Source organism: Varanus komodoensis, unplaced genomic scaffold, assembly GCF_004798865.1.
Source record: "Varanus komodoensis strain SLA01 unplaced genomic scaffold, ASM479886v1 scaffold69, whole genome shotgun sequence".
NCBI lineage: Eukaryota > Metazoa > Chordata > Lepidosauria > Squamata > Varanidae > Varanus > Varanus komodoensis.
Genome location: NW_025336334.1, coordinates 610,131 through 627,675, shown reverse-complemented (window position 1 = coordinate 627,675; position 17,545 = coordinate 610,131). Strand labels below are relative to the sequence as shown.

Genomic DNA, 17,545 nt, shown 5'->3' with positions numbered 1-17,545 from the left:
TGATGTATGTAGTTCATTTTCTATTAACTCTTTCTGTGAACAAAAAGGTTTGAAATTCTCAATCTGCAATCCAGCACTGAGTTTTGCTTTTCTGCAGTCTTTTTTGAAACTCAACTGTCTAGCAAAAGCAATCTTCTTCCCCAAAATGGGTATTAAAAAGCCATTATTGGATATTGTCGAATAGGTCATTCAAACATACAGCTTGGAAGTAAGCTCCACTGAAATCACAGAATCTTACTGCCATATAGTAAGTGTAGTTTGTGATGTGATTGCTTGATCCTGCTTTTAACAGGTAATGTGCTTGTCTTTCAAAATCTGTGACAACTCTGACTGGTATTGCTTAAAGCAATATGATATCATTACAATAATGAATACTATCTCACAATTGCTTTTCTCTAATCATAACCATGTTTACTTAGAAGTAAAGTCTATTAATTTACAAGGGACTTTCCAGTAAGGCTACAGTTCTGTGCATACTTATTTGGGAGTTAAGCCTCTTCAGTTTTTCACTTATTTGTATGTATGTGATTTGGGGTTGAAGTTTAAGAAAGTCTTAAAGCCCTTTTGATAAACACATGTGGTATAGTGATGCTGCTTGCTTAAGGGTAGATTGCTTAAATTGCATGCTAACATTATGCAGAACACTTCAAGAACTACAGTGTGTTGTGTTGTGTTATGTTATGTTATATCCCCTCTCTCTCTCTCTCTCTCTCTCTCTCTCTCTCTCTCATATTCTATCATCCCACTCCATACACACACACACCTTTTCCCCTTTCTCTTTCATGTTTCTCAGAAACATGTGCTGTCAATAATGGAGGCTGTGACCGTACTTGCAAGGATACAGCAACAGGAGTACGCTGCAGTTGCCCAGTCGGATTTACCCTGCAGCCTGATGGGAAAACATGCAAAGGTCAGCTTCTGTTTGCTTTGCAATGCATCATTTCCCTTTAGAAGTTTCAGTACCAGAGGTTAAAATGTGCAGAAATATAATCAACGCATAGAGCTTAAGGTTCTTAGCAGTGCAGTAAGCACAGCTTGAAAATCTGCTCTTTCTCTGACTAGAAAGAGTCACTGCTAGTTGTTATTTTTCTAAGGGGTTTTGTTTTAGTGTTTCTTTTTTTACCAAATTTTCTGTAGTGGATTGGATGCAGAATTAGGTGTTCTGAAGTCCCACTGATTTCCATAGGTCTTCTCTGAGCATGATTAAATCTGCATCCAGCCCTGTGTCTTTTGGATAATTATTTTGGTGTATGTGAAATACCCAGTGCATATCAACCAATATAAATCTTTCCATGTTTCAATTTTTATGTGATGGTTAATTAACTTACGGAAGGGCAAATGGTATGAAGCTATAGATCCAAACCTTGGAAACTGTGTTTTTAAGAGATATGTAAAATCTTTAAAAATCATAATTCAGAAAGTAATAATGACTATTTAGAAACAATAAACGAGGCCAAGTTGTAGATTATCTATAGTGCAATGTGTGTGTGCCTGTATGTAGATGGACTGACAGACAGACATCATGAATACAAATGAGGTCTACTTTATCAGACGTTCTCTATGATGTTAGCTGGATATGTTTTCCCCAAACCTGCTACCTCTACTGAAGATGCCAGAGGCTGAACCTGGACCCTTCCACGTGCAAAAACTGTGGTGTCCTTTCTCTTACCAAAACCTGAAAAATTAACAGTAGTAATCCTAATAAGGTTTTTAGGAAAACTCCATATATTTTGAAAGGGATATTACAAACAAATCTGAAGACTTATGTGTGAGAGGAAACAGGAACTTTAGGTGGAACTTATCAACATCACAAAGTGTGGTGTAAGAAATAATATATAGTTGGGTTCTATGATAATCTGTCAATTGTTTTTCAAGTAAACATATTGGTTGGCTGATGTGATTCAGTGACTTTGTAGTATCCATACCTCATTAAGGACAGAATATCCTATAGCTTGTATGGTGCAGTTTTTTGCATATTTACTTGGACATACATCCCATTAGCTTGGATTCTAATTTCCATTCTGTAACTGGAACAGAGGTCCATTCTCTGAGTGGAGTTTTGATGTATATCATTTCCCTCTAAAGCCACCTGAAAAGCTGTTTCTGAAGGCTGAAAGCCTCAGGAATAGGATGGCATGTGGTTCAGGGAAGAGCAGCAGGTGGTGGGTCACTAATAATTAGCTTCTTTGAATTCGAGGTAATGACTTTGGAGTTAATTCTTTCAGTCTGCTTCACATGTAATGCCAATGTGTGGATTATTTAACTCATGAATTAATCCAGCTGAGCAAGAGTTGGCAGACTCCTTTCAATATATACCACACTTTCAGTAAACAATACTATCTCCCCATTTGTAGGTTGTGAGTGTGACATCTGAAACCAGACACTCTGAATTAGATGTTAAACAACCTTGGGTTAACCCGAGAACAAATTGTAACTTAACTCTGGGTTGTTTAACTCCTAAGTAATCCAGAGCATCTGGATTGTTTACTGAAAGTAGAAATGAGAAGCATACCAGAAGTACTCCTGCTTGTTCATGATCAGTAGCACGTGGATCAAACAACCCAGAGGCTGTCATTACATGTGGATTGGGACATTGTATTCGATGGGGATTAAATTCCAAGTAAATGTGCATATAATTGTATCTTTAATCAACATTCATTAACTTGGAATTCTCAGTGAATAATAAAGACATATGTATTATTAAATAGCTAGTGTAACATTCTTTGGCATTCTTTAGTGTTTTATTCAAGTCCTTAATGTAGCCTTAATTTCATTTTCATGTTGATCTTTTGTAGGGAGATTTTGGAGTAGCTCCTTAGGAAGGTTCTATGCTCAGGGCAGGATATCAGATACTTCAGATATTGGCTAATTTAGGAGTAGCATTTCATAGGGACTTGTATTACCCTTTGTTAAAAAGAAGATAAAGTTCTAATGAATAGTGGCATTTGGAGTGTATATCAACAGGGCCTGATTCACCTATATGTTCATCTCGTGATGTCTCATGTCTTGGTTATATTTGAAAGCTCTCTTGTGGTTTTTGCTTAATGATGGCTTTTTGACAATGTAAGTTATTGGCAGTCCTCTAATCAATTCAAAGAATTAATTTGGAAGACTTCTTTTTAATAAGTATAATTTAAGTAAGTAAGTGATGCAAACTGGGGCAAAAAAAAAATTGACCGCTTATATACACTGGTGGAATCTGAGTTAATGGTGAGAGGCTAGGTAATCAAGCTTGGGGTCAGGGTGGAGAACTCAATAATGTGTGTGTGAGACTGTGAAAAAAGTGAACTCCCTACTAGGGATGAAAAGCAAAATTGTCATTATAATCCCATAATGATATTGTCATGCCTAGGTCTCATGATTTTAGGTAAGAACTGTTTTGTAGGGTTTCTTTGATTTTCTTTTAAATTATTATTTGTTGTGGTATGTGTGTCATTACTCATTTGTTTAATTTATTTAAAGTGTATTTATACTACCATTCAGACATATTATCCTTATGTATTTACTTTAATTTTCAGTCAAAGTGTATTAAACTCAATCATAAGAATACAGCATACAGTATTAAGAATATGTAGCTGCGTATATGGCAATCTATTCTGGACTCTGGCAGTTATCGCACAGTCCAGATTCTAAGATTTGCTCTTCAGTGAAGTGAAGTGGGATAACAAAGGAATAAATGGACTCAGGGACTGGCTGACGGTAAAAATCCAAAATGGCAACTGCAGCTTCTTCTGGTATACAGGACTCTCTGTTTGTACACAATTGTTTCATTATGTGTGAATATCACATTATTGTCCCTGTGTGCATTTATTTAAAAGCAGTATTATATAATTATCCTTATTGTTAGAATATATAGTCATAATCAGTGTTACCATCAGGACTGGACTTCGGGGTAGAAATCAGGGCCCTGTTCAATAAAGCAAGCAGCAGGATGATTCTCAAATGGGAAATCCTTCCTCAATCCTGGTTTGTACGGAAGGAGAGCCTTCAACAAAGGTGTCATTTCTGAGAGCAGAAGCAGTCTGCTGTACAACTAAAAGCACTTGGAGCTTTCAACTCAGTGGGAAATGAAACTACTCTGTTCTGAAGGCATTTAAAGGTCAAACTAGACATGTCATTGACCATGTGATAAGAAACTGCATCCAGTTTTTTAAAATTCAACACTAAGTACAGGTGGTGGGCTGATTTTCATTGGGAGTATATGCAACACACAGGAAGCAGTGATTTAACTCTTCCTGCACTAGCCACAATTCCAGTGAAAATACTGCAGTTAACCTAAGAATAAAAGCACCCATCACGTCAATAGGTACATTTTTGCTATGGCTAACTACCATGCAGGGTGGTGGGATGAGAAATCCTTCCTAGAACAATGCAATCAAATTTCCAAATTTAAAAGGGGGGTTATTTGAAGGGAAAAGAAGGGAAAGTAGAAACTAGTTAATTATTGGACATGCACAAACTTTAGTTACATGTTGCCTGAGGAAGAATGAGTTCTTGGGTTTCATTGTAAACTGCCCAGACAGACTCAGCTATTGGGTAGCATAATAATAATAATAATAATAATAATAATAATAATAATAATAATAATAAATAACCATGCATTAGGCCAATAGGCCACACTCTACTATAATTGAGCACCACCCATATAGTGATTGTTCCTTGCCTTCACAACAGGAGGTCAACCCCAAAAGGAAAGAAGTTATCTTAACAATAGAGAATGCTGCTTCTGATAGAATTTTTAATAGGGAAGACTTTATCCAAAGCAATTGATTCCTTAAGCAGCCAGCCAACAGAACCAATCAACACCAGACTGCTGGATTTTAGACAGTATCAGCAAGAGCTACTGTGTCAGATTCTGGAAAGATCCACCTCCCAGATTCATTTCATCAGCAATATCATCCTTCATCACCAAAAACATGTAATTTCAGAAACAACATAACATTTACTTGGTAAATGGTAGGGGCCACAGAACAGATTTTGTTCCAATAAAAGGCAAATCATCTACTCAGCCTACTTAGTTCTCAAGAAAGGTGGAGAATAATGGGGCAAACTAGATCTCAAACAACACATCAGTCAAATACATATCTTTTTTCATGGCGAATCCTCAAGTGATCAGAGAAACCCTTCACAAAGGAGAATTTCTGACATCAATTGACTTCAATGAAATTTACTTCCATAATGTAATCTTCACACATGTCAGATATTTCTTGTGTTTTTCCTACCAGAGCCAGCACTTTCCATACAAAACTTTGCCCTTTGACTTCACCAAGATCATGGTGTCCCAGGTGGGTGATCTGTACTTAAAAGGTGTACATATCTATTCATAACTGGAAAAACTACTCACTTGGTCTCCCTTCAGTCACAAAGTTTCAAAAGATTTTCCCCTACCAGTCTCCATCAGAATGGATTCATCCTAAACAGGTAAAGTAGCCAATTTACCAGCACAGCTTTCTACCCCAATTTGGAATGGTATCTGACAAGATACCTACTACTTTTAAATTACAAACTCAGTCAAAGAAATCTCAAGATAGTGCAGATGTGATAGATATGGCATACGTACTTGACCTTTGTATTGTTCCATGGGCCAGGTTCCACTTACAATGGCTACTACTACCTTTCCAGCCCCAGATCTTCAAGAAGGAGCATTGTGTAATCCACTGTACTCACCAGTTCAGAGTTCTTTTCTTCAATGGCAACAAATCTGAACCTTTCAGGCAGGAATAGCATTCCATGGAAGATCACATTATCCTTAGATGGCAGCCTCAAAGAATGGGGAGATCACTGCAACAACTATATAACCCAGAGGAAATGGCAGGTTTTCATAAAAGCAACACAACATGAGTTGGCTAAAACTCAGAACCAGATACTTGGGCCTGAAGCACCACTTCTACCATGTCCAGTGCTCACGTGTTCTCATAAAGACAGGAAGTTTTAAGGCAATTAATATGCATATATTAAATAAGTATTAATGTGCACATAAATAACTAAGAGGAATTTTCACAAGAAAGCCCATTTCCTGTTCCTATGGACAGAGTAGAACCTAGCCTCAGTCACAGTTTAGCATATCAAAGGAATACTAAACCATACAGCAGACTATTTCCATGGACAACAGACAAACGCAGAAAAATGGAGCCTACATCCTTCCATATTTCAGGAAACTCAGTACCACTTTAGTCTACTCACAGTGAACCTATTCATCTCACAACTCAACCACTTTGTCCCAAACCTTTTTTCAATATTCCATCCCATCCAGCAGAAGGAATACTATGCCTCAGATAACTGAAGGAGAGATGCCATGCTTTTTCACCAGTCCTGATCCTCACAAAGGTACAGCAAAGGAACAGGTGACAGACCATTTCAATTCTGACCACTCCAGCCATGGTTGTTGAAACTCCTATACCTGGCACATCAAGGGCCATTGTTCCTTTCTTGGAAAGCAAATGTCCTATCCAAGAGCCCAGTTCTTCACCCAGAACCAGAATGGTTTTGATTAGTCACAGGGCTCAGCATCTTTTTCAAACTGAGATACACTCATATCCTGTTGGCATCCACATTGAATCCCCAAGATCACTTGGAAGACTTTCTCTAAATGATACAAGAGAAAAAAATATCAGTGCTCAAACAGTGGCCTGCTCTTCCCATTAACAGGTTTCATTTGGGCCTAAAACCCAGCACCTTGAACAGATAAAGATCAACCATCTCTAAAGGTTAATAAGAAAATCTCCTCTACTTAAGCACACACCCTCAACTTAGAAGATTCCTTGGAGAAGCCTCTCTGATAAGTCTTCCCATTATTTACAAGTCATCGTGGGTTTGTGGTCCTTCTTATGACTCTGCCTGGGAAAGTTTCTACTTTTCTGTATTTCTGAACTTTAACCTTGAACAGAACTGGCAAGAATGAGTCTGGGACCAGTAGAGCACTTGAAAATCTGACACATGATCCCTATATTTTCCTGAGTGATAGAGAAGTTATCCCACTGTGGGATGCCTTCCAACAACAACACAGAAGAAACTTTCTTGGTATATACCAGTGCACCATTATCTCTTTTTAATCCATATTAATCTATACATTGAGGGTCATGGTTTCTCTCTCAGAAAGTGGATCTCCTATCCCAGAGCCTAAGAGCACCATAGAGAGTTCACTAGGTGTTTCGTGTTCTTCCCACAATGAAAGAGGCTTGTGAAAAAGTGTGGGCATGTATTTCATTCTTTCTACTTCATGTAAATAGGCTTTATTCTACTATCAATGCTACTTTTCCCATCCAAATGGGTTGGGGGTTTCCAGAATACTTCACTGGCATCTAGAATCCCTAACATTTGAAAAAAACAAAAACCAGTAATATTTTCATGGATTAGCTCTGAATTCCTTAATTAAGCAATAGATATGTCTTTCTAGGTAAGTCCTCTCAAGCAAAGAGTCTGCTTTGCCATGTGACAATGTCTGCATTGTCAATCTATCTTGTCTTTCAAAAGCATTATTAGCATTTGAAATGTTGGAAGGGGCATCTTTATCTCCAGAACACTGACACCTGCTTCCCTAGACCTGTTACTTTGGAAAAACCAGTGGGACATTTTTTACTAAATATGCTGAGTTGGTGCACACATAATGCCAAGTCATCATAGGGTAATTAATCTGTGGGGCTTCGTGGTGTGTGCTGTCCACATTTTGAATATGCAAGCTGCTGCGGGCACACACCATGACTTGTCACATCACAAGAACCCGGGCAATATGGGACCCACTATGACACACAGTGACTTAGTGTTACAGATGAAGTGGGGCATTGCATTGGCTTGGACATTAAAACACCCCAAACCTAAAAGGAAGGGATTTGTGCATAGTTCTGCTCTACCCTCCACCCCTGACCAGGTATGCTTTTGTTTCCAGAAAGAGAAGTGGTATGTGGGTGACATTTATAGACATTCTGGAAGTGATAGTAAACAACAATATCTGGGAAGACTATGTTGTTGCTCTACTTCTGTGTAAATTCTGCAATGAAAAGTACACTTGGGGTAACCCTTTTGGATACATTGTTGTTAGCGGGGCTTTATGTAGCTCAGCACATAACCACTTTGCTGGGTGTTCCAACCTTTGTGGACGTGAGGATTTGAGAAACTGCTGTGGGCACTAAAATAGTCGCAATGGAGGATATGACTAGACTATGGCTGCTATAGGGGCCTGGCTAGTCAGAAGTCATTCACTTAAGAAACTGAGTACAAGCAGAGGAAGCTCTGAAGCTAATCAACACATTTAATCCCTTATAAATACAACAAAATACCCACTGAAGGTTGCAATGTTATGCTTGCCTACATGGAACTCACTGGGAATGACTTCTCAGTGTTGCTGTTGTTATTATATCACATTTATACTGTGGCTTTTTCCCTCTTTCATGGAACCCAAGGGGGCTTCCATGATCCCCTCCTCCTCTTCTCCATTTTATCCTCACAACAGGTTAACATTTTATCCTTAACCTGTGAGCTAGGTAAGGCTGGTATTACAAAAAGTGAGTACTTTGGACAAACAGCGTGGTCTAATAAATATTGGAAGGGCATAATGCTAACACTTGTGTTCTCAGGCCCTTACAGGTATCCCAAATGGCTCCAGAAATAAGAGGTATCTCTGCTCCACTTCTCCAGTGTGGGATGCAAGGACTCTGTTCCCCATGAAGGTAAGCAAGGAAGCCCTCTTCTGAAAGTGGGAGTACCATAATATCTTCTACATTACAGAAATTCCTCCCAGAAATATATGAAAATTATTGTGTATTGGCTAATACCTAGTAGTCTTGTTTCACAATTGAGCAGCTCAAGACATGTATGCACAGTATGTTAACTCTCACAGTGCACATACACAGAGAAAGTATGAGAGTACAAGGCGTGCTGGCCAAGCCATATCATATGCACTGATGAAGGCAAGTGGGAGCCCAGCCAGGCAACTTTCTTGGCACTCCGCTAGTACTATTGGCTCATGACTCATTTGCCTTGCAGGACCAGAACCTGACTCTAATGGAGTATCACAGACAAACTGCAGAGAGGTATGTCTTGCAACTCCCTGCAGAGGAGCAGTGAGTATTGTCTCAGTGGTATTTCTGAACAGATGAATCTTAAAATGTGGAGATCAGGGACATCATTGATGGGAAAAATAGATGAGACACGAAAACTGCACTTCTACCGTCTACAGAGCATTTACACTCAATCTATCTGTTGTAGCTGATAACTATTACTAATTACTGCCTCAATGTCTCTCTTGGCTCTTTTCAGGAAGTCCTTCATAAATGCAAAGGCAAAGATTTTCCCCATTCCCACTCTAGTGTTGACTAAAGGTGAAGCTAATAGCCCAACCAACAGCAGAAGGGTATATTCAGTTTACCCCATTCCTAGTCTTCTAGACTGAGCTGAGGAGTGATCTAGCAAGTCAACAAGGTCTTTTGAGTGAAGAGCCTAGCAACTCCGGAATGGATCAGCAGGAGAGGTAGCTGTCCAACAAGTCCAAAAGCCAAGTGCTAAATACCAGTGGAGCTATCCAGGAAATTGACAGATCTGATTCACGAAGTTGTTTCATCTGCAGATTCCAGGCACCAGGTGAAGGGTTTTGTAGCAAATTCTAATTGTGGCCCTAAGGTAAGGAATCTGAGTAGGTCTCTGAAATGAGTTAGTTCATGACTCCAGATGACCTGCAATGGTACAAGCTTCATCTATGACTTGTTGTCGCCTGTGTTCTTGAGATCCCAGAAGTGATTGTATAGGATTCAGAGCCAAGAGATGAATTCTGTACATGAGAATACAATACATAAGTCCCTCAACTCTTCAACTTTAGCAGTAGGGTATGTTCCAGAACCCAGGTTTCCCTGAATCCTCCTGGATGTGCTGGGCCTGTGAAGTTTTTCTTCTCTAATGAGGCAAGCTTATATGAGATGGACTGTGGATGCAGGGTGATTTCATGACACTCAATGGAATTGCCTTCTTCTTTGTCTTGTCATCATCACCGTCTTCCTCCTCTTGTAGCAGGACTCCTGAATTTTTGAAAACTGCTTAGCAGACAGTTACGCAACTACAAAGCCATACTACATCTAGCTTAGAGATGTAGTGATTGGAAAATTGTCCATTACTTGGTTGTTCTGTCATGCAATTTCAAGGCACAGATAACCTGAAAGGAAAACAAAAAAACAATGCCAAAAACCTAACCCCAAACATTTAGCAAGCAAACTACACCTTCAAACCTCTCTTCATCCATCACTGATGTCGTCCAATGAAATCTTGGGACAGTTTCAGGAATAGTACATAGGGACACTCCTTCACCACGTGTTTCTAACCTGCACTGTCTTCAGAATGGAGCTCTTGAAGAGAGCAAGGCCCAAGAGGTTCCATCAACATACCACATCAGGGCTCAGGGTCTGTACCTTCTGTACCCTCTGACCACTCTGGACTTCAACAAGGACAAGAAGCAGATGTTCACAAATATCCTGGTTAATGCTGGTGTGAGAAACCACATTGTTGGATGTACAAAATAGAAGAACAAAAGGCAGAAAAGATGGAAAACCAGATATGCTGGGAAGATAAACTACAGGCACAACAAGCAGCCATGAGTGAATAATTATTTAATAAGTTAATTTCTATTCCATAATTTTTGCTTAAGGTAGTTAACAATAAAATCCAAATTAATAAATCTTAATTAAAACATAGCTTAAAAGCACAATAAAATAAATAAACAGTACCCAACACATTAAAGGACTCTTTTGCAACAGACCATCTAATATGCCTAAATACATATATCTTAGTCTGCCTGGGAAAGCAGAGCAAGAGATGGAGCCTATGAAACCCCATCCACTGCTGTCCCACCTTTGTGTAAGCTCTTAGTAATGGGTTTATAATTTTTTCAGAAGCTTTATCTCTCATGTATACAACTCCCCTCCTTATGTCTTAGACCTTTATTCTCTGGTCCTGCACCCAGATTGCTATATTATTTTCAGGTATACTGCCTATCTCTCTCCCCAGATTTCATGGAAGACCTTCAGCCTGTTAGACTCTGACTTCCCTTCCCAGTCCCTCAGAAACATCAGCAGTTGTCCAGGGTGCTCCCCTCTCTGGGTTCTTCCTCTAAGTGCAGCTCTGAAAGAGGCTCAGAGGACAGCCGCTAGGGCGATGCTTTTTCAGAGTTGCCCTAACTATGGAATGATCTCATCACTGAGGTCTACCTGATGCCAAGCTTGTCATCTTTTTAGCACCAGGTTAAGATGGTATTGCATGACAAGGCATTTAAAGAAATACGAGGATATTTCACAGCTTGAGGGACTACCTAACCCAGGTGTTTTACCCTGCATCATATCCTGTTTTTAATTTGTTTTCACATTTTTCTATTTTTGAAATGTTTGTGCTGTTTTACTGTATTGTTTGTTTTAAAATTGTTGTAAACTGCCCAGAAAGCTTCAGGTACTGGGCAGTATAGCAAATAAACAAATAAATACTTCCACAGGTGGAAACAAATGATTTGTCCCAGTGCTTGACTGTCTTATAACAGTTATACATTTTTGACTGCAGGCTAAGGAAACTTTTCTACAAAGCCTTCCCTTCCAGACTGTACCATCAATCTGGATTCTTTCACTCAATGCTTCCCATTCCTGTCCCCAGACCAGAATGAACCTTTGCCAATCTCTCACAGCTTCCTGTCTTTAGCCAGCTTTCTGAGCACTGTGATTGGTTCTGGACTCTCAGGAAGGGAGAGGGAGAACTCCAGCTGTCTGTCTCAGGATGAAACTAGCCTTCCTTGGTAGGAAGCTCCAGTTTCTGGGAGCATCCACTGAGAAGGGTCTTTCGGGCATCCCCACCAATCATATCTATTTCTGATGTTGGTTGTACTAAGAGAAGTGCTTTCCTCAGAGATCTTAAAATATGGAAGAGGTGGGGCAGAGGTGGGGCAGAACCGAAGCATGTGCATCAGTTCTTCTCCTGTCTGCTCTCCTCTTTTTTTTTTTTTGCTGCTGACAGGATGGCTGCTGACCAGGTATTAAATAGTGAATTGTACCTTAATTCTACATTTCCTATGGCAAGCTCCAAGCCTTCACCTGCTAAGTTCTTGTAGAAGCCTCTGTAACATTCAGGTTCCATAGTCTTGATTTCTTTATTCACTTTCCCTTGCAAGGGTAGTATAAGACAGAAGAACTTGCATCTTTTCTCAGGGAAATGTTTAAACTATAGCATTGGCTGGGTAATATGCTAGGAATGTCTGTCCTTCCATCACTATGTGTACCTGGCTTGTTTGCAGGGATGTAGCTGTTATAAGGGGATTCCTGACATGTGTCAGTTAACAGGATGTGTGCTTAGTACTCAGAGGGGTTCATCCTGGTGGGCACATGGCATCTGTCAGGATGTATCTTCTCCGTATAGTGAGTTAGGAGGACTGTCATGGAGGACTGTGTGGGAATTGGCTTCTTTCATTTATGGATGAGAGTGCATCTTGAACATGACATGGTATGAATGCTGGGTGTTGGTGATGATGCCATGTATACTGGAGATGTGTGTGAAGCATTACTACATTCTATGTAATGTAAAATGATATTGCTTTCCTTCACTACTAGGAGTATGTAAGATACAAACCATTGGACTGACCTACTTAAACTTTGGGGAAAGATTTTTCTCAGTGTTGATACTAGTTTTAAATTTAATTTCATCAAGATCAATTCTACTTGATTCATTTGCATGAACACTTAACCATTTGATGGGTCCTTAATGCATTTGACTTGCACATTGGTTTTGTAGTTCTCCTTCAGACTGGGACTGCACAGGAATTAAGCACAGGTTGCATAAATGGGTAGTCCAATCATTAGATAATTGAAAATGTCATTTTTAAGGTAGTGAAACTGATCTTTGTAAATGTACATCTTAGTTCTAACCAATTTGTACACTGGAAGAGTTGATGTTTCTATAACAATAGACTGTAAGTTTAGAGATGGCTGGATGCTTTTCTCATTCTTGTTTCATTGTAGTTCAGCAAATTCCTCAAAAATTGGAGTGGCAGAAAAGAAGCACCATCAGTCAATGCTGTCTTCTCAGCTCCTCATTCTCCTGCAGCTTCCCACCTACCCCTTTTTGACACTTGCTCTTCCACAAATTCTTGGCTTCTGTGCAGTTCTCTTGCCAGGTGCTAAATCCATTCCTAATCTGTCTTGACTGAAATATAGAAAGAGTCTAATCAGTTTAGCATTTAATTACATTAGACACAACATGTATAGCTGACAGAGTAGATTTACTTGATATAAGCTGATTTAAGAGTAGAACTGCTCTTCAGACATGCCCTGAAAATCATTTTTCTTTTGCTATAGGATAAGTCAGCCTTTCCCAATCTGGTGTTGAACTTAACTCCCATCATTGCCCTCCAGCTTAGTCATTAACCATGAGTGTTGTAGTCTGATGTACTGGAAAGGTGACAAGGTTTGACTAAATATGTTTTTTTTCTTAGGGAGTTTGGATAGCCATGCATGGTGAGTCTGTTAGGTAGATATAATGCAGTGGGTAAATGAATTTGAACTTTATAAATTGATGAATTCAAATGATATTGAGTCCTGGAGCTTCCCTTCACTAGCCAGTCAGCATATAAATGAGTTTTGTAGACATAGATGCTATGGTAATATTTTCTTTGTAATCATTTATAAGGGCATGTCCATCTTTACCTAAAACAAGAAGTTTGAAAAAATAGGCATATATTTGTTTAGACATTTCAACCAACTATTGTTCAACAGCAAATTTAAAAAACTAGGGATTTTTTGTTCTACCAATGTAAGAATCCTTCTTAACTTTCTCATATGTTGTTTAACTAGGGAGCTTATTTGACTGGATGCTCTTTTAAGCAAACATACCTTGTTCTTTCTGTCTCATTGTCATGGTTACCCAGCTATGTAATACATAGCCTAATTCCTTGCAACACATCCGTATCATTTGGCTTTGCAATGCAACAGGAACACACACATACACACTCTCTTGTATTTTCAAATTCTTGGATGCATTTACAGTATGCATAAATGTATGAACATACATATGTGTGTTTTGTAGGGTGGGGCCAGAGATGGAAAGCAAGGTTAGAGAAGTGAATTGCAGTAATTATATTCTGTGTCCTTTAAAGGACATTGTATTAATGGACCTAGAAAGAGATTCAGACATTGTGAGAAGGATGAGAACAAACTGAAATCAGACTTCATAAAAATTGATCTCAACTAAAAGCAACTCCTACTTATGAAGAATTATTTATTTTTCCAAACCTGAAGGAGAGAATGAACAGAAGGATAAACTCTCAAGTGAAACAGGAATAGCATGTGGTGATGTTATTGTCTCTCACCTATATCTTTTGCACAGAGAAGTTAGTCTTACTTGGCTATGTTATAAGGATAACAATTTTGATAGGGGTGTGATTTTAAATTGTGACTTTAAATTGACTGATTGCCTTTATTTAGTAATTTTGCTAGTCCCACTGGGATTTTCACGGGAAGCAACAGTGTACACAAACTGATTATCTTTCCCAGGCAGGACAAGGCTTACTTAGAGAATTGTTGCTCACTGCACAAGCACCCACATTAGCAGGATAGCTGCTTCCCCAGAAAGGCTCTGTGGTGTTCATGAGCAGACTTGGCAGGAAGGGCGGGGGGACTGTGGGAAACAGATATATTGCAATTTCATATTGTGTGTTTTTGGATAGTCCTGGAAAACTAAAAGAATAATTTGTCAATTTGATATGCCCATTCAACATTTTAGTGGTTTGCGACTGTTATATTTCTTGATAACAGAAGTGTATCATATCCATTCACTCATGTGGTAGTATCGTACCATTGTACTGAAAAATCTAATTGTTAGAAAAGCATTTTTTCTTACATTTTAAGATTAAACCATTTAAATACATTGAATGTTTTGTTCATATAAACATTAAAATGTAGTACCTAATCTTTGCATGAATGTGCTTTCAGTTTATTCCTTTTGTTTTGATTAAACAAAACAAAATCTGATATCTCTAATACAACGCAAGAGGGCATAGATATTTGTTTTACAAATTGATTGAGCTCTTGGCAAAATTGAAGGCCTTTAAAATTGATTAGCTGATGGATAATGTTAAGAATGGATATGTCCTGGAGGGACATAGCTGACACTCAAATCCATGTGTGACAGATTACTCTTTGTCTTTCAAAGCATGCACCTTCAGGAAATTGCAAAGATAGATGAAAAAGGAGAAAGTGACATGAAAGAGATTTGTTGAAACCTGCCTCAGCCTCTCTGTGCTCAGGGAGTATTTGTACACAGCTGAGTGGTTTACAGGAATAAGAGAGTTAAAAATACAGACTGGAACATTTTATTTAGCCTATCTACTTTGCAAACTTCTTAAGGAAACATTTTTTCCAACAACTCTATTCATTTCTTATTTTTTTCTTGAACTCTTTCCTCCAATATCTTGAAGTGAAGAAAATGGAGTCTTCAGCATGGATAAAGCAGTGCAGAATGCTATAGCACATGAGCAAACCCATGTAGGCTAATCAGCTGCTCATTGGCCCAGAAGCAAATGTACATCCCTAACAAATTACTGTGCAAATGCCTGGTTGTACAGAGCACCCACTGAGTATAAGTATCTATGTACAGAGCTTAATGAAATGTAAGTGTCTTTCCTATGGCACTGGCTGTTAGATCCTTCCTAATGCCTTATATCAGGGACTCTGGATCTCGAACCAGGAACCTTATGGGTTGAGCCTTGCAGTTTTTGACTACAGGCTTTTGAGACCTCTGTCAAGATCTCAAAGCTTTATTCATACAGAGAATGTAAAACATAAGACTCAGTGATTAATTTGCTGTGTCTGATCCTGAATCAGAATACCTCTGAATCAGTCAGGGCAAGTATAAATACCTAGAATGTGACCTTTGGAATGGTCAACATAACAGTACTTTCTACCCACTTCACTTCAGGCTGCAGCTGCAGCCACTGTCCTTGGGTTACTGAGCTAGAATATTCCTCCAGACCTGGCCTTGACACTAATTTCAATTTATCTATTTATATATACATATTGCCATTTTTATTTTAATAACTGTAAAATTAGAAAAAAGAAGGAAAAAGAAAGAAGAGTACACATAAAAGTTTCAAAAGGACCCTGGGGTTTCTTAACAAATATTCCCTAGCATATCAAATATTTAAGGAAAATGCTGTAAGTCAACAGTCACTATCCGTTCTACATAATCACATCTTTTTGCACTTATTAACTTTTGTTGTCGATTCTTCTGACCTCATACAATTTTCTCAAAAAGTCTAATCTATTTTACCTATATTTTCCTGTTGTTATCCCCATTAAAATAGGTTGTGTATAATACAGTTTCCACTTATTATTTCCTTTGGTTGGTTGTCTTGCTGCTTTGTTAATTAGTCTTACCCATTGTTACATAATCAACTGACTTGTTAATCAGTCTGCAATAATTAAATTTCTTCTGCTTTCTGTTTTCAAGCAATTCAAACTCTTATAACAGTTATCATGTACAAAAGTAACTCTATCCATCTTATTTAAACTTTCTATAACAACAATGCATCAGTATGTGAGTTAATCAGTATTTTCAGAATTCCATTTCATTTATATAGCTTTTCTCAGGGCTTTTTTTGTCATAGAATGCACCGGAACAGCGTTCCGGCGCCTTTTTTTCCAATGGATTTTACGAAGTGATTTTGAATCACCTGTTGGCGTAGTAGGTCAGCAACAAACATCATTAACATAGTGCCTGCGGGCTGCTTTTGTGTCCGCGCCGCCCGGCTTGGGATGCTGCTCAGCTTGGGATTGGTGTGTGTGGTCACGTGCTGAGTGCTTACTGCCGGCGGCGACATGAGTTCCGGCACCTTTTTTTTTTTTTTTTACAAAAAAAGCACTGGCTTTTCTTACTATAGTAGCAAAGCAATAGTTTAAATCTTAATCTCCAACAATGTTTTCAGAAGTTCCACTGTACATAAATAGTGGTACCTCATGAATGCCTCACTTTACAACTAAATCGGGTCACAAACAAAAATTTTATAAAGATTTTGACTCAGGTTGCGAACTCTGCATTGGGTGGCAACCGTGATTGCGGCCGTCTCCCCACCCCCCACCCCGAGTGGGAAGATGGCTGCGATCGTGCTGGGGGCGGGAGGAAGATGGTTGAGATTGCGCCCATCTTTCCTGCCTCAGCACACCCGTGATTGCACCCATCTTTCCTGCAGGAGCGCAACCGTGTTCTCGGCCATTCCCCCCCCCCAGCATGATCACACCTGTCTCCCCCCCCAGCGCACCCACGTTTGCGCCGTCTCTCTCCCCCAGTGCGCCCGCAATTGTGCCTGTCTCTCCCTCCTCCCAGCACGCCGGGATGACAGGTATGTGCAGGGATAATGGGTGATCGTGGTCATGCTGTGGGGGTGGGAAGATGGCCACACTAGTTTTTTTGCTGGGGGGAGATGGCCGCGATCTTTGTTGTTCTTTGTCACTTTGCTTCACATTTTTCTGATTAGAAAAAATAGTTACAGAACAGTTTATTAACCTTATTTATATTGAACCTTATAGGGGAAATT

General features: G+C 39.2%; 1 protein-coding gene across 1 annotated transcript in view; it reads left to right on the top strand.

Annotated features, from left to right (window-relative positions):
* Positions 1 to 17,545, top strand: part of SCUBE1 (signal peptide, CUB domain and EGF like domain containing 1) — a 275,622-nt gene that overhangs the window by 192,808 nt on the left and 65,269 nt on the right. The window contains exon 8 of the mRNA XM_044450905.1: positions 794 to 910. Within this exon, the coding sequence (XP_044306840.1) occupies positions 794 to 910 (117 nt within the window). The remainder of the gene's footprint in view (positions 1 to 793; positions 911 to 17,545) is intronic.